General features: G+C 43.3%; 1 protein-coding gene across 8 annotated transcripts in view; it reads left to right on the forward strand.

Annotated features, from left to right (window-relative positions):
• LOC119187444 (uncharacterized) overlaps positions 1–23689 on the forward strand; it is a 134349-nt gene that overhangs the window by 103835 nt on the left and 6825 nt on the right. For 4 of the 8 annotated variants that reach the window (XM_075878726.1, XM_075878730.1, XM_075878728.1 and 1 more), the window contains 2 exons: positions 6622–6636; positions 7580–7628. In XM_075878726.1, coding sequence (XP_075734841.1) covers positions 6622–6636; positions 7580–7628 — 64 coding nt within the window. The remainder of the gene's footprint in view (positions 1–6621; positions 6637–7579; positions 7629–23689) is intronic. The other 4 variants (XM_075878727.1, XM_075878732.1, XM_037435554.2 and 1 more) reach the window with 1 other exon arrangement.

Consider the following 23689-nt stretch of genomic DNA (forward strand, 5'->3'; position numbering starts at 1 on the left):
AATTATGTTTGACGTACAGCAACGGTATTGGCAGGTAGTATTGTAATTTATATGTTGTAATAGGTCACCAAGCTATGAAACACTAGCCGGTTTAGCTTAGAAGGAAAAGAAAATCTCAAATACAGCAACTTTTAGAAATGTCACATGTTCCATATCTGCCAACTGTTCCGATTTTTCCATAAAATGTAGGAATTTCGGCTGCAATTACGATTCTACCAATCTTTCCAGAAGTTTCACGAAAGACATTTCATTTCCAATAAAAAAATAAAAATTTGTAAGATAGCGTGGCCTTTGCAGTTGGCTACAGAGCATTGTTGTAGCTAGTTGCTGAGGCCACAAAAATGGCACTGCACTATGTTCCGTAATTAGGAGAGAACAATACATATTGGTGTTGTCATCCCATACCTGTCAAATCTCCGCATTGTCCTGGAGACTCCCAAATTTCGACCGTTTCTTTCATTTGTACGGTTGCCATGAAAATCTCACGGAAATAGAAGTTTGTGTGTGAGATTTCGCCGCATCGACAAAAATGCACGTCAGTCCATACAGGCTTTTTGCATGCCTATCGCATTTTATTATAAACGAATTTGAGAGGTGTTCATCTAAACGTATAGTAGAGTCTCAGTGACGTGAAACTACGACAGATAGGAATTAGTAAAATTACCCAACCAAATTCATGTGTCCATTGGGCCAAATTTCGAATGTTCAGAACACTTTTCCCAGTTGCGGCGTGTGATATGAACTTTAGTTCCGAAACCGTCAAATCAAGGCTGATGGAGAGCAGCAGGCTTGAAGCTTCAGAAGTACGCGTGCGACCAGCGCACCGCACGCACTGTCTTTTACAGTGCGTGCGCTTGTCATTGGCACAACCGCTGTGGACGAAACCGCGGACATTCGACACAATCATGTATGGCGACGACGTTACTGACAAACTTGGAAAGTGTGCGCGCGGCCAACACTCGACCAGTCAAAGCAACGTTGCTTTCCACTAACTCTCTGGACAAAACAACGGCAGTTGCACTTATGAATAACATAAAAGGACTTAGTTTTGAAGGCACGTGGATTTAAAACAAAACTACCGTTTGCTGCAACCGCTGCACAGAAAACCATGGTCGTGGTGATGCGAAAGCGATCTATAAGCGCCGAGGGCATGTGGCTGACACAGCAGTAGATTAAAGGCTGTAAAGACGTAAGAAAGGCTACAAGCATTTTGGCATTCTTTCACAAAGAATCTAGTAGCGAGTAAAGTCAAAACTTTGACACGTGCTCTCGCGGCATCCAGCTGCACCGTTCCGTCCGTTCATGTGTGAAGACATACGCAAGTTGTTTTGAAGCAGTCGATTTTTTTGCTAGCTGTTTTGATGACATGAAGTTTCGGGAGCATTTGCACTCACCCTTTGAGACTCTCACCTTAGTGGAAAAACCTACTAGTGTTCGGCCACTCCAAGCCATTATGAGACCGCAAGATCGATGCTTGCATTTAGTACCCCGCCCCCCTCTTGTTTCTCGCGCTGTTTTTTTTTTCTTTTGGTGCCAAAAATGGGGGAAAATAATTCAGCACGTCAATTTGACTCATGGCGACACACCATGATTATCCTTGTCACTAAAGGCAAATCAATCACAGCTACAAACTAAAACAAAAGAAGTCTGTAACCCCCCGGCTATCCTTCCCCGCTCGGGGTGTTTACAAATTTATCTGTTGCCAGGTTGGCAGGTATGCATGTTCAGACATTTTTTCAGAAACACTTTGCTTCAGCCCACAGGCTTCAAACAATGCTGTTTTACTCTTCATTCTGCGTATAATTATTAAAAAAAAGATCGCATCATCTCGCTAATATTTGTGTTTTTATATTGTTGTTATGTTGGAGAATGAAAAGGGATGACAGTGGTTCCTTTGTACAAAATAAGTTAATTATTTTTAGCCACTAAACTATGTAGTTAACAAAAAAACTAAGTTCACTTTCAGTGTACTAGGTGGTGTGTGCACAAAATATAAAATAAACAATCAAATCTAAAATATCAACTTTTCGACCAGTGTCGATCTCTCGTAGAATCACCCATTGACGGCAACATATAGTGCATTGCATTACTGAAATGTATACTGTGCCAAATGTGGCAGATACCAATTTTCAGCTGTATACCATAGTAGGGGACATGAAAAACAAAGAAAAGTGCTTAAGAGCACAAACGACAAGAGGGGATAGAAGAGACTAGACAGAGTGCTGAACTAACAACCAAAGTTTATTGCAAACCAACTGCAATATATAGGAAACAGGATCTGCGCGTAACCACGCAACATAAGCAGAATTGCACATACATGCACCATACGGCGTACATTATCAAGAACCGGTCACATCAGTGGACCTCAGATAACTAATTTCACAGCCGTGAAGAAAAATTGAAAGTACACTAACACAGGAAGCACGAAGTTGTTGAATGTGAAAGGCTTTGCTAATCTCACGCTCGCGCTGGTTTTTATATCGCACCATGACCACACACTAGTCAAGAATTGGCCGACAACCACACTTTTTACAATGGTCCGCCAAGTTGCTGGGAACGGAGCCTTTTAGAGAGTAAGCGTTGTTCCCTCAACCAATCATTTATGCATCGGCCTATTTGGCCGATGTGACAGCGCCCACAAGTAAATAGTATCTTGGAGAGAATCGCTAAAACACATTCAACATAGCACGTAGCCTGTTTATTAGTGCATGCTTCTTTGTTAAGTCCTTCACTGTTGACCCTGAGATATCGCTCAGCGAGCTTGCCGTGTGTGCAGAACACAGCTCTTACGCCTATATTGCCAGCGACCTTCTTCAGCCTGTGGGAAACCTTGTGTACATAGGGTGATTGCACTTCACCATGTGCGCTCAAGGTCATGACATGTGCTGATATAACTTGTTTTTGTTGTGCCATCCCTCTATCTGTGGCTTTCAGCGTGCTCGTCAGGGTGAGAGAGAAAGCTTTTAAAGCATTCGACTGATCCCTGTAACTCTGTTTATTCTTGACGGATTCAAAGAAATTACTTATGGCAACCAGTTAACTTAGATACTAAGGCCATTTCATGATCATTAGAAAAAGTTGTTCAGGACCCCTTTAAAGGGACGTTAAAGAGGAAAACAAAACAACTTCTTTCTTATTAGTAAGTTACCTTTTGGTACGCCACAAGGTACATGAGATTTCCCACACTTACACGAGGTTTACGTACATGAGGCTTCCTACAGGCTAAAGAAAATCGCTGGCAATATAGATGTAAGAGTTGTGTTTTGCGCACGCGGCAAGCTCGCTGGGCGATGTGGCAGGGTCAAGGGCGAAGGACCTAAAAAAGAAGCATGCACTAAGAAACACGCTACGTGCTATGTTGAATGTACTTTAGCGATTGTCTTCAAGATAGTATTTACTTGTGGGTGCTATTGCATCGGCCAAAGAGGCCGTTGCTTGAATGATCAGTTGAGGGAGCACGCTTACTCTCTAAAAGGCTATGTTCCCAGCCACTTGGCGGACCATTGTAGAAAGTGTGTTTGTCAGCCAATTCTCGACTAGCGTGTGGTCATGGGGCGATATAAAAATCATTGAGATTAGCAAAGCCTTCCGGGTTCAAACACTTCGTGCTTTCTGTGTCAGGTTACCCTCAATTTTTCTTCACGGCTGTGAAATTAGTTATCTGGGGTCCACTAATGTGACTGGTTTTTGATAATGTGCGCCGTATGGTGCATGTGTGTGCAATTCTGCTTATGTAGCGTGGTTACGCGCAGATCCTGTTTCCCATATATTGCAGTTGGTTTGCAATAAACTTTGATTGTTAGTTCAGCACTCTTGTCTCGTTTCTTCTATCCCGTCTTGTCGTTTGCGCTCTTAAGCACTTTTCTTCATTCTTCGTCTACTATGCAGCATCAACCAGCCAAATGAAGCACTTTGTTAAAGTATATCATAGTGGAAATTTATTTTTCCCACTAGTTTAAATAAAATAAAAGTTTGTATTATAAGTAATCTGCTTGTTCATCTTCCTAAGTTAGAATAATGGCTGTTCGGAATGTTAGAGTTAATTTTTTGGGACCGATTTCAGATTGGAACTGAAAGTATTGTAGCTCGGGCAACGATGTCATAGTGTGCATTGCTAAGAAGTTTTGAGCAGCTTATGAAAAGATGATGGTGCCCTCTTTTAGTGTGCGTTGCTGTTGCAATAGATGAGTTCAGAGCTAAAAAATTTACTGAAGTTATTTTTTTTCTGTTGTATTTTGATAATTTTGGTTCTGTTGCTGATAAGCATCAGACATTCTTCAGCATTGAGATTTCAGAATGATGCTGCAGCTGTTGCTTTTTTTTAATAGCCCACTTATAGAAACAGTTTGCATGCAGGCAGTGGTAGTTAAGAACATTGATAAAAGATGTTCGCACAGACATACGGTCAGATGGACACAAGATGGAGACAACACAAATGCCGACTGTCAACTGAAAAGGCGCACACAGCCACCGAAAAAAATGTGGACACAAAAACTTATCTGTGCCTTTGCCGGCATGTTGTGCGACCTGTTAATCAGTTGCATGTGGGTGTTTCAGGAAGAGTTAACTGTTCAGGCTTTTCTTTTTTGTTTATCTGGCTTACACATTCACTTTCACTGCTATTTATATGCTAGGCTTCAACCATCAGACGTGTTTCTTCATTCCTGTGTGTGTATAAAACTGAACATTGATTGAACTTTGTTGTTAATTTACACTCTCAACAATGTAAAAATACATTGGCTGGCTCACACATGCACTCTTACAACTGTCTATGTCTCAGCCATTAGCTGTGCTTCTTTTACATTCCTGTGCCTGTATGAAACTGTGTGTTTATCAAATTTTGCCATGCATTTACACTTTTGACAATGTAAAGATTGATTGAGTGGTGAGCCTCCAATTAATGACTCCTGATGTTCAATTATCATTGGATTAGCAAACTGGCCAATCTGCCCTAAATAGAAGTGGTTGCAGCTAAAAAGAATCCTTACCAAATAGCTCAAGTTTCTCATTCTAGAGCTGTAAGTATAAGCAGTTCCTTAAGGGCAATAGGATTCACTTTTTGTTTTTTGATATGGTTTCACAAGTTAGTCTGAGGCTAATAAACGTTTAACATGCACCTTGAGCCTATCCTTAGCATGTGAGGCTTCACTTATGGTTGCAGTTTAGATGTGATGCATGCCTTGTCTAAAAGGCTGCAAGCTAAGCTATTTGCTACTGTTCAGTGATTCAAAACGAAAAACAAAAAGCTCACTTCTTTGAACTATGTGATTTCTTTCTAATGAATCTTGGATTTCACCTCTCGTATTTTACGGCAGTTGCGACACCATATACACTTTTAGCTCAATCCCTAGCTGGTGTGTAGTATAATCGTACATGCAGCCATTGTTTTGATAGCTATTTGTTGTCACTTCATCTTATGAGCTTTCATGTGCTGCTTGTGAAACAGTAAGTTATTTCATGTACTTAATTTGCCTCTCTCCATTGTATATACTCTTGCGTATTGCATCTACCATGGACAGCTAGTGCGACCTATCACTTGACAATACCCATACGGCTGTTTGTAGCAGTTGCCTATTGGCAACTTATTTGCCACGTTTTAACTTGGGTAAAATAGTGCCTACAAACTTGAAAGTTGACTAAGGGTTGTAATGGAGAATATATTTTTGCTGTGAGAGTATGGAGGTTTTGTGTGTGAGAAAAATTCAGCATTATTTATTTTTGACAGTGTTGTAAAGTGTATTCTGTTTAGAAGCGCTTTATAGCTTGCCACCTATATATGATGCATGCATGCATATGGCTGAATAAACGTTTTGCGATGGGCTTGGCTCTCGAGACTGTCCTCTTTTTAACATTGGTATTGTGTAATCTTCACTGTTTCAAAGGAATGATACACTGATAATGAACCTTTGACTTTAAGTAAGAATTGTAAAAGCTGTTCTTGAAGGGAATATGTGACATAGGTGTGTAATCATATAGATGCATGGGTGGCTCAGTTATATGGACTATGTTTGGTTTGCTTGCTTGCTCGCTCGCTTGATTTTTTACTTTTGGCATGCAGCTCGTTCTTGTCGAACTTATACGAGGGCCTGATCATTATTGCATTGCACTAGTCTTAGCCTTGAAAGTTGTCATTATGGAATGTACTGTGTATGTTAGTGGGTGGTAGATGTGCTTATGGTACATTGGTATGTCCTAGCATCCATAATACATAGCTCGTTGCTAGATAAGGAGGTTGGTCTAGCAGACAGACAGACAGGATAGGCAGGTAGAATTGAAGATGCTGTTAATGTGGGAAATTTGTAGGAAAAGAAGGGAACATACACCAGCACACCAAAAAAACAAAAAACAAAAAAACAAACAAAAAAAAACATGAGTTATGCTGGTGCAGTAACAAGCTTTACACTTTATTCATTTTACCTTTCTCATTACATTGTCCTATCTGCATGTTGTAGAGAAAGGTGCAAAGAATATGCTTTTTTTATGCAACCACTTTTCCCTAGCCGCTGAATATACCTGGCTGTGTTTGTCTCGTAAATATTGCCATTACAGAATCTTTGCTCATTGCTGAACTCTTTTTTTTTTCCTTATTCATGTAATGCTCTTGCTGGATCACGTGTGTAGCTGCACACCTTTTGTGTACGTATCAACACTTTCTTAAAATGTGCCAATATATTTTTGGAGGTGAGGCATTGGAGAATGCAATAGAGTATAATTAGTGATGGGCTTCTTTAGAGAGAGTGCTGTGACTTTTTGAAAATCCAGTTGCTGTTCATGCAAAAAAGTGCTTTCTCAGTTGAGCTTACCTTCTGCCAAGCTCAAAAGAAAAAAAGAAGCATGCCAAAGTACAGCAATACAACTACTTGTGAATTAAAAGCAGTTGTATTTTGAGTATGCTATTCAGTGATATGAAAACTTGCTCACTAGTTATGGAAAACTGGATACGTATGTGTTCCCAGTAGGATTGTTTATATAGCTTTTGAATGCTTACGCTTATTTGCAGCGTATAGTACAACCACTTGTAGAGTTGCTATCTTTTCATTTTGAAAGAAAAGCTCACAGAACTTCCACATTTGCATGATTGCTTGCATCTGCCCCTTGATAGCATTGCTATATAACATGCTGCAGGTAAATGAACCCTAAATTTATGTTGGCCCAGAGGTCTTGCAGAAATTGTGTTATAAGCATTCTGCAGCATTGCAGAACTATACGCTATTGGGGATGGTAGCTATTGCTTGTGGAATCATACCACCACCCCAGTTTTGGACCCTTGTACCATGCTAGAAATCGGGTGCATTTCATGACTGCAATCACCATACAATTAACTTCATCTGTGTAACTATAAAGTAGGGTGCTTTTTTTATAGAGCTAGGGGAATCATCATACATGTGTGTGTAGACTAAGAAAGCCGCATACATAGTTTTCTCATGTGAAACTCCTCAGTTTTAATTGCAGTGTTGTTTGAAACTGTTAAACATTTGCTTGCCATGGTCAGAATGGGCTAGTTTTATGTTTACAAAGTGTTATGTTTGCATGATTTTCTTTTCCTCAATGAATCAATGTGTAATGTATTGTCTTTCAGTTCTGATATGAAGAGCGCCCTTGAAGAGCATTTCAAATCGAGTTCCATTGTAAGTATTTTTCTTGGGTGTGATGTCATCCGACTTTCTCTTATGCACACATTTGTTTTGCAACATGAGGACAGTACTTGAGATTGGAGGGTGGGCGTTTGGCAGGCAAACTAAATGTCTGCATTGAGGGAGGCATTGAAAATAAGACTGTCATCATCGGGCTTAAAATGTCATCATTGTGCTTGAAGTGTTTTATGCATTCTTCGTTTCATTAATGTAGTTGCATGCCTAGAACAAAATGTAGGTGCTGGAATTGCGGTTGCATTTGGATGGGGGTGAAATGCTGGAGGCTACGTACTGTGCAATGTCAGTGCACGTTAAAGGAACACTAAAGAAAACTATTAAGTCAAGGTTGATTGTTAAAATAGCAGCCCAGAAACCTTGTAGTGTTACTTTTATGCCAAAGAAGTGCTTAATTTGAAATAAAATCACGTTTTTAGTGGTTCGCATCGGGTTAGCGCACTTCAAATTACCGGCCTCAAACAGAACCTCTCATGTCACTGTCGTCATGCACAACGTTGCCGACACTAGTTGCAGCAGAACCAAAGTAGTGGGAGCCACAGCAGCAACAACGGCCATTGAACAATTTTCTGCCATGACCTCCGCGATGGCAGACCACAATGGTAAACATGTTCAATTCAACTGGGCCCCGCTAGATGGCAGGACCTGTCCAGTTCAACCAGGCAAAAATTTAACTTTTGAACCGCTTGCGCCATTCCCTATAGTAATGTCCTGCAATTCTTTTTCTCTATGAATCAAACAGAAACAAATAAGCAGCATTTTATTATGTCTCTTGATGCACAGAAGGTTTTTTATTTAGGGCAGCTAGTTCGATTACTAGTAATCAATATTAGGCAGTATGTCTTATGTCATTGGGATCATTTTGCGAATTTTCTAGTCGTGGCACTTGTGTTCTCGTGCATTTACTTTAATTCATCAGTAAATAGTACACTGGTGTTGATAATATTGTCGTTTTAGACATCATACATTGAGGAAAGCCCTAGACGGAATGCAAAGAGGCGAAGCCGCTGGTGAGGAAAAATTAAAACAGACCTGCTGAAAGACGACAGAGAAATTGTGTTAGAAAATTAGCCACCTTATATACAAAGTGTCTCTTGATGGTAAGGGTACCAGAACCTTGGAAGAATGCCAACATTATCTTAGTCCATAAGAAAGGAGACGTTAAGGACTTGAAAAATTAACAGGTAGATTAGCTTACTGTCCGTTGTCTCCAAACTGTATACAAAAATAATAGCTAATAGAATTTAGGCAAATATCAACCAAAGACCAAGCAGGATTTCATACCGGCTACTCCACAATAGACCATATTCATACTATCAATCAGGTAATAGAGAAATGCACTGAATACATCCATTCCCTATACATAACTTTTATAGATTCATAGATTACAAAAAGGGGTTTGACTCGGTCGTGACATCAGCAGTAATGCAGGCACTACGGAATCAGGGCATTGAAGAACCCTACATAAACATATTGGAAGAAATCTACAGAGAAATCTACAAAAACAGAATATATCCATTTTCTACAGTAAGTAGGCTTGAACTGTTTTTGTGTTGCAATAGCAATTTTATGATCACTCCAGATGCGTTTTGCTGTCAAAGCCAGCGTTGCCATAAGATTATGTATAAGGTCCCTTGGCAATAGCAATAGACAGCATGAAGATTGCTTTTCTCGCTGCAGTAGCTGCGTCTTCTTATGCTAGTGTTTTGTTAAATTAGGTTGGATGCTGAAGGAGTTAGGTACTGGTCTTGCATCAGATAACATTCCAGTTTGTTACTATTGCATTCATTTTTGTGCCCAAATGTTGAAACTGTGACTTTTTATGTAAAACTGGTGCATTGGTCACTTCGAAAACTGCTTTGTTTCCGTTCTTGGATAGGATCCACCTAGCCGAAGCTTCCTCAGAAGAAAGCGTTTTTTCACTTGTCCTGTCTAAGTATGAGACTCGAATATTGTTAGCTTAGGAAGACATTGTAAGAAGAACAGCTTCTCTAATTTGTGTGTGCCATCTATTTAATGTATTCCGGCACAGTGTATTACTCATCGTGCATACGTTAAGAAGGAATTGTGAATTGATTGTGCTTCGAGCAGCATTTTCATTCTAACAACTTAATAAAGAGGTATTGAATTTATGCTTGTTTTGTTTACGCTGGAATCTTACAGCAAGAATGCACCTTTATGTACATTGTTTGACATCTCACTTGGCTGTGTAGCTTGCCTGAATCAGAGCATGAACTAACTGGCCCACAAATGTAGTCTGGTTCTGCTGCCTGTTAACTACTAAGTACAGTAAATTCTCATTAAATGAAACCCGAAGGGATTGGGAAAATATTGTAACGCGGACTGAAAGAGCGAGTAAGAAGAAGAGATCGGACGCTCTCGAGCGATGGTGATTCGGCAGTGACGGTAGAGCACTAACATTTTTCAATGTAGATAAGCCCATCACATTCGTAACAGCTTTGGTCGAGCAATGCAGGGTAACTTGCCATCTTGGACCCCGCAGCAGAAGTTCTTCGAAAAAGCAGACGCGTAGCTGACCTACCCCCTGGACAACATCAGCATGAATGACGACACAGCAATCCCATTGACGTACTACGCTGCTGCATCCACCAGTGCCACCGACACGGCACAAGGTGGACGTCGACCTCGACAACCAGACTACTTGGCACCTGAGCTACGAATATTCTCAGGTAAAACTGACGAAGACGTGGACGCTTGGCTAAAACACTTCGACAGAGTAAGCCGCTACTATGAAGGGGGTGCACCGACGAAGCTCGTGAACGTAGTATTCTTCCTTGCCGGGACAGCCTTGCTTTGGTTTGAGAACCATCAACATGTCCTCCCCACTTGGGATATATTTGTCAAGGAACTGAAGGCCAGCTTTGGGGACACGAGTTCTATGAAAAAGAAAGCTGAGCAAATGCTGTCACATAGTGCTCAGTTGCCCGGCGAAACGTGCACAACCTACGTTGAAGAAATATTGAAGCTTTGCTGGATTGTCAACGCAAATATGTCTGATGAAGACAAAGTTGGTCATTTGTTAAAAGGCATCGCCTAGGATGTGCACAATTTTTTGATAATGAAAGAACACTTGAACACTCCTTCTATTTTCAGGCAGCACTGTCGCGCATTCGAGGCGTTGAAGACCCGGAGAATTTTACCCAAGTTCGGGCGCTTGAACAATGTTCCCACTGTTGCAAGTATGGACGTCGCCACCTGCGAAGACATTCCCTTCCTTGTATGTCGGGTAGCTCGAGAAGAGCTCGTACGACTTCAAGCAGGTGATGTTCACAACCAATGCTCGTTTGCCGCGTGCCCCAAACCACCTCCCTACTGGATGCGAGAGCACCACGTCGAAAACCGACCACGCACAGAAACTGCAGATTTCACCCCGCGGCTTCTGTTTTCCCCGGCGGGTCACGGCCACCACTGGATGTCATCATCTTGATGTGCCGCTGCGGACCTCTGACCGTCATCAACCAGGCCTCGACCAGAAGATTACTATGCGTCATCACAAAATGTTCCTGCGGAGTACGACCCGTCTCCGCGTACTTCTGGCACTTCTGCTCCTGCTAATGTAAGCCGACAAGTCCCCGTTTGCTACACATGCGGTCTCCTAGGGCATATTTCGCGCTTCTGTCCCAGACGGCCGCCTGCACCGCCACATTTTTCGACGTATCCGGCTCATATGTACGAAACGCCTGTGCCGCTACGTTTTTCGACGTACTCGCCTCGTATGCACGAAACCTGGACATTTCACCCGGCCGACCACCGTCCCCGACAGCAATGGCCTAACGAATTTCGCAGCGAGTCCCTCACTTCCAAGCGAAGCCTGACGCCGCCTCCGACACGGTCCCGCCGTTCGCCGTTTTCGCGTCGTGGGTCACCTTCCCCGCATCAGCTGGGAAACTAACTGGTGCGACCGATACAGGTGTGGTCACGGGACGGTCAGTTTCGCCAATTCCTCCTTCTGCTGTGATGTTGATGAACAAAGTGCGTGTGTGTATAGACGGTGTAGATACTCTTGCTCTTGTAGACACTGGTGCTGCTGTTTCGATTATGAGTCTTCGTTTCAAACATCGTTTTTTGGGTCACAAAGTTATGTTCGCGTGTAATCATAAAGAAACTTTTCGTGGAGTTGGAGGCGAAGGGTTATGCCCTGTTGGTATTTGTTCAGTTGTACTCACGATTGGTGGACAAAATTTCCGAGTTGAATTCACTGTACTGGCTCGCGCAACTCATGACGTCATTTTAGGGATAGACCACCTTCATGACTGCGGCGCTACGCTTGACTGTGGAACTGTAGAGATTCTTCTACAAAGTACGTTGCCCGCTGCAATAGTTGACGATTTTCCGACTCTGCCCATCGATGCGCTTTCGTTGTCTGAAGATGTGACGATCCCTGGTCGGACACCAGTGTCTGTACCTGTATGCTCTTCTCATGTCCGCTCAGGACCCTGCACTGGACTTGTGGAGCCTGATCATGCAAACGCCATCAAGAAGAATGTGCTGGTCCCACGGTCTGTCCTTACAGCCATCGAAAGACATGCTTGCTTGTGGGCGCTCAACACAGCCTCAGAGCGTGTTGTTCTAGCAACCGGATTCAGACTGGGAACATTCGAGGAGCAGGCCACAATTGACGTCAGAATGGTCTCAGAGTCTCCAGCCATTAGTCAGACTGCGCCCAGCTACTCAGCCAAGATAAAACGAATGATCAATAAGTCGTGGCCTTCTTCCGAGCAGAATGTCCTCGAGGAGGTGCTTACACGCTACGCGGGAGTCTTTGATTTCGCTCAAAACAAGCATTGTTCCATGTTGCCCGAATCCCGTATGCACCACCGCATCAACATGGGAGATGCTACACCGATATGCCAGAAACCCTATCGCGTATCCCCGTCAAAGAGGCAAGTGATCGCCGATCAGGTCAACGACATGCTGCAGAAAGGCGTTATTCAAGAGTCAAGCAGTCCCTGGGCAGCTCCTGTTATATTGGTAAAAAAGAAAGACAACTCTTGGCGATTTTGTGTAAACTACTGCCGTCTCAACGGCGTCACAAAGAAAGACGTGTATCTGCTACCACGGATCGACGATGGTGTTGATTGTCTGCACTCGGCCGCATACTTTTCGTCCGTCGACCTAAGGTCTGGATACTGGCAAATACCAATGCATCCATCTGACGAAAAGAAGACTGCTTTTGTCACGCCTGATGGGTTATTTGAATTCAACGTTATGCCGTTTGGCTTATGCAATGCCCCAGCCATCTTCGAGCGATTCATGGACTCCATCCTTCGCGGTCTCAAATGGGAGATATGTTTGTGTTATCTCAATGATGTAATTATTTTTGGCAAGACATTCCACGAGCACAACTATCGGCTTAGCTTTGATCTAGATTGCGTCAAACAAGCTGGTCTCGTTTCAAACGCAAAGAAGTGTCATTTTGGTGAGCGTCAAGCCCTTGTGCTTGGATATCTAGCCGACAGGGACGGTATACGGCCAGACCCACAAAAAAGCAGTGCTGTCCGAGACTTCAAGCAACCAACGTCTGTGAAGGATCCCCGTAGCTTTGTGAGCCTGTGTTCTTATTTTCGTCGGTTTATCAAAGACTTCGCCCAGCTTGCTCATCCCCTAACAGAGGTGCTCCGCGAAAACGCCCTATTCCGATGGACCGTTGAGTGTGAGGCTGCTTTCGAGCAGCTGAAGTATTTGCTTATTTCCGGGCCCCTCTTGCGCCATTTCGACCCGGAGGCACTTACGGAACTGCATACAGATGCTAGTGGTATCGGTGTTGGTGCCGTGCTAGTTCAGTATCACGACAGCGGCCAGCACATCGTGGCGTATCAAGTCGTACTTTGACTAAGGCGGAGAGGAATTATACAGTCACCGAACTGGAATGTCTTGTAGTTGTTTTCGCCGTCCAAAAGTTCAGACCTTATTTGTACGACCGGCAGTTCGAGATTGTCACAGATCATCATTCTCTTTGTTGGCTCGTCGGACTACGTGACCCAACTGGTCGGTTGGCTCGTTGGGCCTTACGGCTTCAAGAATATAACTTTTCTGTCACCTACAAGAGCGGTCGATGTCACGCAGATGCCGACTGCTTATCTCGTCTTCCATCTTCGACTGTGGATGCTGATGATGATGATTTCAACAACTACCTGGCCGCAATCTCATCCAACTTCCCAAATTTGGACGTTCTAGTCTTCCATCACGAGCAACAGCGTGACCCTTCGCTGAAACCAATGATTGATGTGGCTCGTAGCTCTAAACGTGCCATGCCATTCGTGATTCATGACGCCCTACTATATCGCAAGAATTGCTCCAGCCATGGCTCCACACTACTCCTCGTCGTGCCACAATGCCTGCGTCTTGCGGTATTCCATGCCATGCACGATGACATCACATCTAGGCACCTTGGATTTGCCCGAACGCTTCACCGTATCCGACATTTTTACTGGGCTCTACTCTGGAAGACCGCCAAGCACTACGTCGCAAGTTGTGATGTTTGCCAACGCCACAAACAATCTACCACACCATTGGCCGGCCCACTGCAGCCGGTTAAGCCACTGACATCACCATTAAAAAAAGTCGGCATAGATTTACTGGGTCCTTTCCCCAAGTCTACCACCGGCTGCCGCTGGATTATTGTGTGCGTCGATTACCTGACGCGGTATACTGAAACGATGTCGGTTGCTTCAGCCACATCATCTGATGTGTCATGGTTTCTTCTGCACTCGATCATACTTCGTCACGGGGCCCCTCGTGTGGTGATAAGTGATCGCGGCCGGCAGTTTACCGCTGACGTTGTCGAAGAGTTGCTACGGCTTTGTGGGTGTCAGTATCGCCATTCCACGCCATACCACCATCAGACCTATGGCCTGACTGAACGCACCAATCGTACCATCATCAACATGCTTTCAATGTACGTCGCAGCAGATCACAAGAACTGGGATGCCGTATTACCTTTTGTTCATCATCATCATCATCATCATCAGCCTGACTACGTCCACTGCAGGACAAAGGCCTCTCCCATGTTCCGCCAGTTAACCCGGTCCTGTGCTTGCTGCTGCCAATTTATACCCGCAAACTTCTTAATCTCATCTGCCCACCTAACCTTCTGCCTCCCCCTAACCCGCTTCCCTTCTCTGGGAATCCAGTCAGTTACCCTTAATGACCAGCGATTATCCTGTCTACGCGCTACATGCCCTGCCCATGTCCATTTCTTCTTCTTGATTTCAGCTATGATATCCTTAACCCCCGTTTGTTCCCGAATCCACTCTGCTCTCTTCTTGTCTCTTAAGGTTACACCTACAATTTTTCTTTCCATTGCTCGCTGCGTCGTCCTCAATTTAAGCTGAACCCTCTTTGTAAGTCTCCAGGTTTCTGCTCCGTAGCTAAGTACCGGCAAGATACAGCTGTTATATACCTTCCTACATACACCTTTTGTTACATACACCTTTAATACCCCGAAACACGAAGTCACTGGTTATACGCCTTTCTTTCTTCTCTGTGCTCGTCATCCCCAAAGTTTCCTTGACATCATACTTCATTTTTCGACAAACGAAAACACCAGTGTCGCGCAGACTTTGTGTCACGCCGAAGAAGCTCGTCGACTTGCTCGGCTCCGAACTCTTTCTGCCCACGCACGCACGAAAGACTGTTACAAAGCAAAACACCCGCTCGTGACTTCCGCTAGAGGTGATTTGGTCTGGCTGTGGACGCCCGTTCGAAAGAAGGGACTTTGCCAGAAGTTTCTTTCTAAGTACTCAGGACCATTTGTCATTATTCAGTGGTTAAGTGACATCACGCTGTTGCGAAAGTGACAGCTCAGAACCGGCGTTCGCGCAAGACGCAAATTGTGCACATTGCCCGATTGAAGCCCTACAACAACCGATTGCTTCTACTCGCTCGGTGAGCTTCGTCTGGCCCAGAGGAAAATGTAACGCGGACTTAAAAAGCGAAGAAGAAGAAAAGATCGGACGCTCTCGAGCGATGGTGATTCGGCCGTGATGGTAGAGCGCTGACATTTTTCAGTGTAAATAAATCCATCACATCCGTAGTAATATATAATAACATCACATCCGTAACACATCCGTAACACATCCGTAATCAAGCCCTCTTGTAGCCCCTGGGCTTCTCCTGTCGTCCTGATCAGAAAGAAGGATGGAACATGGCGCTTTTGTGTAGATTATAGGCATCTCAACAAAATTACGAAGAAAGATCTTTACCCGTTGCCTAGAATTGACGATGCCTTAGACTGCCTTTACGGTGCTACGTATTTTTCCTCTATCGACCTTCGATCTGGCTATTGGCAGATCGCTGTGGACGAGATGGACCGTGAAGAGACCGCATTCGTCACTCCTGATGGGCTTTATCACTTCAAAGGTATACCCTTTGGTCTCTGTAATGCGCCGGCCACATTCGAAAGAATGATGGACTCATTACTCCAAGGGTTTAAATGGTCAACCTGCTTATGTTATTTAGACGACGTTATCGTTTTCTCGCCTACATTCGACTTTAATCTCAAGTGTTTATCAGCAATTCTTGAAGTTTTTCGTCGAGCCAGACTTCAACTGAACTCGTCAAAATGCCACTTTGCTCGTCGTCAAATAACCGTACTTGGCCACATCGTTGATGCCGCAGGAGTCCGCCCGGATCCCGAGAAAATTCGTGCCGTCACGGAATTTCCTGTTCCGATGTCAACAAAGGACGTTCGCAGTTTTGTGGGCTTGTGCTCCTATTTTCGACGGTTTGTTAAGGACTTCGCCATCATTGCACGCCCACTCACAAACCTCCTGAAGAAGGACACCCCGTTTTTCTGGTGCGCTGATCAACCCTCATCTTTTTCCCAGCTCACGACGCTCCGTATCCGTATCATTGAACAGCACTTCAATTTACTGGGAAATGAAAAGGGGTGCAAAATACTAGTACGGAACCAATCCTATCAAAGGCAGTTCTGTTTAAGCAGAAGTTCTGTTTAAGTAATTTTCATTTACAGTGAATGTACTGTTTGTACATGCAAATCTCATAATAACAGTCAAATCTGCCACGAAAATGCTTTGTTCAATGAAAAAAAAATATAAACAATTATTCCTAATGCTGTATCTATGACATAGCTAGTATTCTTCACTTAGTTATAACCGATAATCCATGGTATCTGAATTCGTTATATCAAGGTTTGAGTGTACACAGCCAAATGGTTGTATCAACTTCTTGTGTGATTCACATTTAAATTGTGTAAAACATTCTTGCAATCTTGATCAATGTAGATTGAAATGAAGTTCTCACAAAAAATTCAAACACACAAAGTCGTCCTACTACACTTCCTATCCATACTAGTACCTTATTTACATGCTGACAGGTGCTGGAACCAGTCTGTATTCATGAAAGTTTTCTTATGTCTACTTGATTATGCTTTTTGATTTTTTATGGATAAACAAGGCCCTAAGTGGTATATCGAATGATCCAAATGAAAAAATTCATTTTGTTGGAAAATTGTTTTGTAAAAAAAGCAACTCAATGGGTAGGATCTTTCTCTCTTTCTCTTTTTTTTTTTTTGATGTTTTGGAATACAAGGTTAGGCCACTGTGCTTACTGAAATCATTATTCCGGGCCATTCCAGGTAATTGGCCCTCAGATGTGTAAAATATAGATGTAGGGAGTGTTTTTATTGTTGGCAGTACTTGGAAGGGGTGGTGGAGGATTTAAATAGAATAGCATCTTGTACATTGCGTGGTGTATTAGTAAAATGCCGCTAATAAACCATGCTTGGCCACTGCTTATGAGCTATTTTATATGTCTGACTTATTAGCTTACAATAATTTCATTATTATACAAGTAGTTATAGCATACTTTTTTCCTTGAAAAACTCTTTTTGCAGCTAGTTCTCTCTTTTTAGTAGGGTATATAATTTTGAGTTTTTGTGCTGGGTATATAGTCTAGTGGTCTAGTGGCTAAAGTACTTGGCTGCTGACCCACAGGTCGCGGGATCGAATCCCGGCTGCGTCGGCTGCATTTCCGATGGAGGCAGAAATGCTGCAGGCCCGTGTGCTCAGATTTGGGTGTACGTTAAAGAAACCCAGGTGATCGAAATATCCGGAGCCCTCCACTACGGCGTCTCTCATAATCATATGGCGGCTTTGGAACGTTAAACCCCACATATCAAATCAATCAATCAATATAATAATTTATCAAAACGCAAGACCTTGTATTGATATGCTGATCTAGGCTTGTTCTTTATGGCTTTGCTGACACTTTTTAAATGTGTTTCATTGTTCGTTTCTTGTGACAAATAAGCTTGATTTGATTTATTAACCAGTGACAAAAGAATTCTTATTGCATGCACTTACATGTCGTGATTTCCTATGCCAGGTCTCGTGGCTTCATGTCTGCCAGCTCAAAACATTTTCCTGGAACAAACTGTAGTTAGAAATCATACTTCAACTGCCAAAGGAAAAAATGCTAGAATTGCAGTGGCATTTCAATAATGGCTTTCTGCAAAATTGCTATTAGATTGTGATTAGTGGTCGGTGACCATTTCATATACGAAGTCATTCAGTTTTTTGAACACCACTGCCATTGCTTCTGTTTCAATCTGAGAGTATCTTTCCAGGGTCTTGGTCAGTACTTGAGAAGTGCAAGCAACAGGCTTCCACACATCCCTGTATTGCATAAGTGCTAGATGGGTCCAATGTTATTTGGCTTGGGCCTTTGGAAATGGGGCCACAGGGAGGCTGTTCCTTTTGGAAGAACAACATTAGCTTTATCGCCGAATTAAGAAGATTTAATTACGACGCCTTTTAGTGGGCCTGGGCACCTACAGGGGACGTGGTTCCAAGACCTTGTCTTAAAGTGGCTTGCTTGGCACCCTGGAAGGCCCAGGGTGCCAAGTTCAAGCCAAGTTCAGAGTGTCAGGTTCAAGCTGAGCAGTGCGATCTGCCTGCGCGAGTGGAGGCTGGTAGTGGAAGCGATGGATGAATTGGCGCTGTTTAAATTGTCTATTAAGCCCTTACACTCCCACAGCATGTGACTATGTGTGGCAATCTCACCACACGACAAGCATGTGTTTGTAGTGTAAATGTCTGGATACATGGCGTGCATGAGTCTAGGGTTTCTGTACGAATATGTTTGTAATTCTCCATAGTGTACCACTTGCGTCCTGTTTAGCCAAGCATGAAGGGGTGGGTATATGCGTCCCTTGCAACTGGTAGTGTGTGATGATATTGTTAAACCTGGTCGTATAACCCTCCCATGGCCAGACGTTTGCAGTATCTTGCAGGGGTTCCTTGTTTTCCGACGATGCTCGGTGAGTGAGGCCTTGAGCAATGCAGTGAGCGACTTCGTTGGGGGTTGTCAGTCTGGTGTGTGCCGGGATCGGGACTTACTGTATATGCTATCTTTAGGTACCAGAGTTGCACATAGGTGCACCATCTTGCTCGCTGAGGCGCCCACGTCATGCAGGAAATCCGCCCCTTCCAAATGTAGAAGCCGACACGGCCCAACGGCTTCATGAGCTTTTGCGCTTGTCATAACCTGTCGTTGGCACATTGACTTTCACTTCGAAGAACAAAAAAAAAAAAAAAAAAAACTCGAACAATTAATGCTTTTAGGTAGTACTGGGGTCATAGCTTGTTTGATGGCAGTCACCATAGGAAGTACTACTTTTGTTTTAAAAAAATGAAATGGGAAAACCTGTTTGCAGAGCTTAATTGATCAAGAATCGTGTACACAATTCCCGACAAATTGAGCTCTGCAAATAGCGCATTTCACAAAGTTTTTGGCACAGCATTTCAAGTTATTAAGTAGGTGGTTCGATAAAATATGTACTAGCTAAAACCGTGTTTTGCAAATAACTCAAGAAAACGAGAATTTTCAGCATATCTATGTAGCTGTGGCGTAAAGAAAACACTCGGTGAAGCTTTGAATACATTGCCGCACAGTGCCCGGCCTGAATTATATTGTTTTGATAGACCTGCAAGGTGCATATTCAAACATTCACTTGCACACAATTTTGTCATTTCGCCCGTTCGATGTATGTCAAGGAGCACACGTAAAAGAATACATACCTTATTACTGTCTGTACATAGTCACAAGAATACTGCCATCAGATTTATAACCACGCTTTGTAATCATCTGTCAGTCAGGCTTGACACTTATGATGATTCATTCTGGAGCGTACTGTATTGCTGAAATAAGCGGTGAGTCATATAAAATTGCCGACACATTTGACCTGCAGTGACAAATTTGATCACTGACGAATGTACTGTCGCGAGCAATATACAAGCTTTAATGTATATTTCATGCCTATTCAACTATACTTGCAATGTACTTAATTATAAATTTGGCGTACTTTATTGCCAGAACTACCTTTCGCTTGAGCATTTAGTGTCATGATCATTATTGCTCATGCCAACTCATTACTTGCAGTGTAGATTTTTTCTGTCAACTGTTTGAAAAGGCAGAGTTTAATTTGAACTTCGAAAATACAAGATGGTGAGAGCAGTACACGGTCGTTGATAACTTGGCCCAATATACCTAGCTTAGCGAGTTGCAGATTTGGCACTTACTTTTTTTGTCACGGTCACCATGGACTTGCATACATGAAATGTAGAAGAAAGCCTTTTTGTTGTTTTTGTTGATTTTAGCAGTGGGGAGCACAGCATCCTGTCACCATGGCATTTTCACAGCACCAAGTCATGATGCTGCTGTGCACAGGCACCAATAACACTGACATTTACTAAAAACAGGCGACACAACCACAACATTAACGAAGTGAATTCCGCCCTCATCCTGATCGCCCCACCGAACTACTGGGGCAGTGGTGGTGATGGTGCCAGTGGTGCGGCAGTCATCAGCACTCGCATGGCTGTGAAGTTGCCTTTTCTTCAAACTGATGCTTTTTGCGCACGTGAGCGTGCTTAGCAAATGGGGGCACGAGCAGCGAGTTCTACCAGAAGCGCAACTCTGCTACCTAAAGATAGCATGTACAGTAACTCTACCGGGGTCCGTAGCAGGTGCTTTCAGTTATCAAAGACGACCTCTCCTGGATGAATGGGATGCTGCGCAGTATGTAGAACGCCTCTTATAAGATGCGGCCGTTCGCAAAGTTGTGAATCGCCATTTACGAAGCACTAATTATGTACGTCACTTCAGTCTGTGTGAGGGACAGTGCTATGGCTGCTTCCTCTGCGGCTTTGGTGTGTGCCGTACGTGCTCGAGAAACAGGGTGTCACATACTATAGCAGCACGGCATCAAGGTTGAAATTCCAAGAACTTTATGCGAGCAAGTATGCGTGTTCCCGTTGCCCTGCAACATGCACCCCCAACACCACGGGGGGCAGCGTTGAACCAGGGCGCAATGCATTACCGTAGTCACTCCAATAATAAGGAAGTGGTTTTCACTGATGTTACTCAATATACTGACAGGAAAAGTTTCGTGGCGACACTCGCCAGCTATCGGGGCAAACCTATCACGAGCCTTACTCCCCCCTCAAATTTTGGATAATATTTTTCTCTGCAGTATCAATAAGATACACAGGTCGATTAGCACACTCAAGTCCTGCATATCTATGTGAAACAGACTTCAGGATCGCTGCACCTTACACACTATTAAGTGATCTTGCCAGTCATGTCATGACTGTGTGAGAAACGCTGCCTGTGCTGAATGTACATGCACACTCGTGTAAAAATTTGATGTCTTTGTGTTTTGGTTTCTCTTTTGTGGTCCAATGTAGACAATACAGGCTCCATGTTGAAGCAGTTATGTAAGATAGCTGCTTCGTTTTCCTGGCATGATTTTCAGTCCACATGAACTTTGTGTCTTTATCAGCTGGCTCATCAGTTGAGCTTTTCGTGCTTACGAAAAAAAGAGACTTCTCAAAATTCATGAAGCCTAGAATTCACTGTTTGCCTAGCTTGTCAGCAGGGGTTTCGTTTCGTAAACTGTATGCCTAGCTTGTCAGCAGGTGCTGACAAGCTAGGCATACAGTTTACGAAACGAAACCCCTGTTTCGTATTTTTTCTTGTTCAGAGTAAGACCTGGATTACGTGCTGCTTCCAGGGTTGCTCTTAATCATTTGTTGCATTCTTTTTTTTTGGGAGCCCATATGAGAATATCGTGTACATAAACACTCACTCTATGGTCAAATAATTGATTCATGGTCTTTTGGAAAACTTCATAGGCCACTGTGATTCCGAATGGCAGTCTCAAAAACGTCAGAGTGGAGTTTTGTAAATGTACATATTCTGGAAGCCTCGTCATCAACGGTATCTGGTACTTGGCACAGTAGTCTAGTGGCTAAGGTACTCGGCCGCTGACCCGCAGGTCATGGGATCAAATCCCGACTGCAGCGTCCACATTTTCAATGGAAGTGGAAATGCTTGAGGCCCATGTGCTTAGGTTGAAGCGTGCTTTGAAAAATCCCAGGCAGCCGAAAATTCTGGAGCCCTCCACTACGGTATCTCTCATATCATATGGTGGTTTTGGGACATTAAACCCCAAGAATAACTAATTATTAATGATATATAGTAAAATTCTCACCTAGTATTCAGACGAGAGCAATGTACTTCGCTCCTACTTTTTCTGCTTCGATTTCTTCTCATTGAAGCATTTAGCAGTGTTCGCACTCATGCATGTAGAATACATGCATGCTCTCAGTTTGTGAATATGCATCCTCACAATCACTACGAGATTCACCCAGTCTGTTGGCTCCTCTCTTTTTGCTGTGATGGCCACCTTCAGCATTCGATCAAGTTTCTTACTTAATGGCTCTTGCAAGAAAATAGGTACACATCAGGCCATCTGCACAATGGAAACTGCACCATCCTACAGTGCCATCCAATATTGGCATGGAAGGTGTGCCGTATCATTGAGAAAAACTCAGTGGAACTCTTTCATCATTTTTTTTTATTGTTGGTTGTCACTACCATGTTCACTGATTGTTCGAAAAGTCTATAGTGTAGTTCTAGAATAGCCGCCTGGCATTTCTGCTTTACCCCAAAAAGAGTCAATGTGTACTTACACAGCCTATGGTTGTCACAATGCCGAAGGATCCGTCGTCATACAAAGACAATATGGAGCTTCTTGGGTTCACTTGCATTCTTGGCATGATGGAAGCTTTGATATATGCAGTACAGCAGAAGATTAGCTTGAGCATTCATGTTCACCCTAACCTCGAGCACGCTGTTCACCTCTTGTGCCTTAACTATTCAGTCTTGTATATCACTGACCTTACCTGATTGTAATATATCTCGCATGTCTAAGTCTTTCTCTGTGCTTTCGATTTCTGCCACTGCTTGTTGGTGCGGCAATGAGCAGCAATATGATTTTACCACGCTCTTTCTGTCCTTGTCTCTTCTTCTGTAGTTGCGTCGTAACTACTCATAGTTTTGCGCTGTGCAAATATGTTGTTTACCACCGTATTACTGGATAAGTGTGACGGTCAAGCTGCATGTTTTTATCCTCATGTGTGGCACGTGAACACTTCTGGGTCAGGTACTTGACCCTACCGTAGCAGTTTTGACGCACGTTTTTTCCATAATGACGCCATTTTGTGCTGCAGAAACTTCAAGGCTAGACCTCATATTCAGTGCGTCTACTTGGTGTTCTCATTCCCAGAGCTTCTTTTGGACCACAGATAACTCGGCTGCCTTGCATACTTGTTCTGCTTTTGTTAATGTCAGCTTATCACACAGCAGCTTTTTTTGTACTTTGCAATTGTTCGTTCCAAAGATAGTTTGATCCTGTATCATAGTCTGCCAGTGTGCTGAAATTGCAAGACTGCGTTAGCTTCCTTAGATCCCTGAACTGCTATGATGGCTCACTTTGGGCTTGTTCTTTTTGGAGAAAGATTTAAGGCTCTTGCACCTCATTTAGATGCGATGTGCAGTACTCATAAAACTGTTTGAAGACGGGGTCATTAAAAATGGTAAAAAATAATAACCAGATTTTGACAACGAGGGCCCGCACGACTTCTGCCCTCTCAGAAAGGATAAGTTGTCTGGGTCCTAAGTTTTCTGGTTCTATGGGCAATGAAGGTAAAGGT

Source organism: Rhipicephalus microplus, chromosome X (genome assembly GCF_043290135.1).
Source record: "Rhipicephalus microplus isolate Deutch F79 chromosome X, USDA_Rmic, whole genome shotgun sequence".
Taxonomy (NCBI): Eukaryota; Metazoa; Arthropoda; class Arachnida; order Ixodida; family Ixodidae; genus Rhipicephalus; species Rhipicephalus microplus.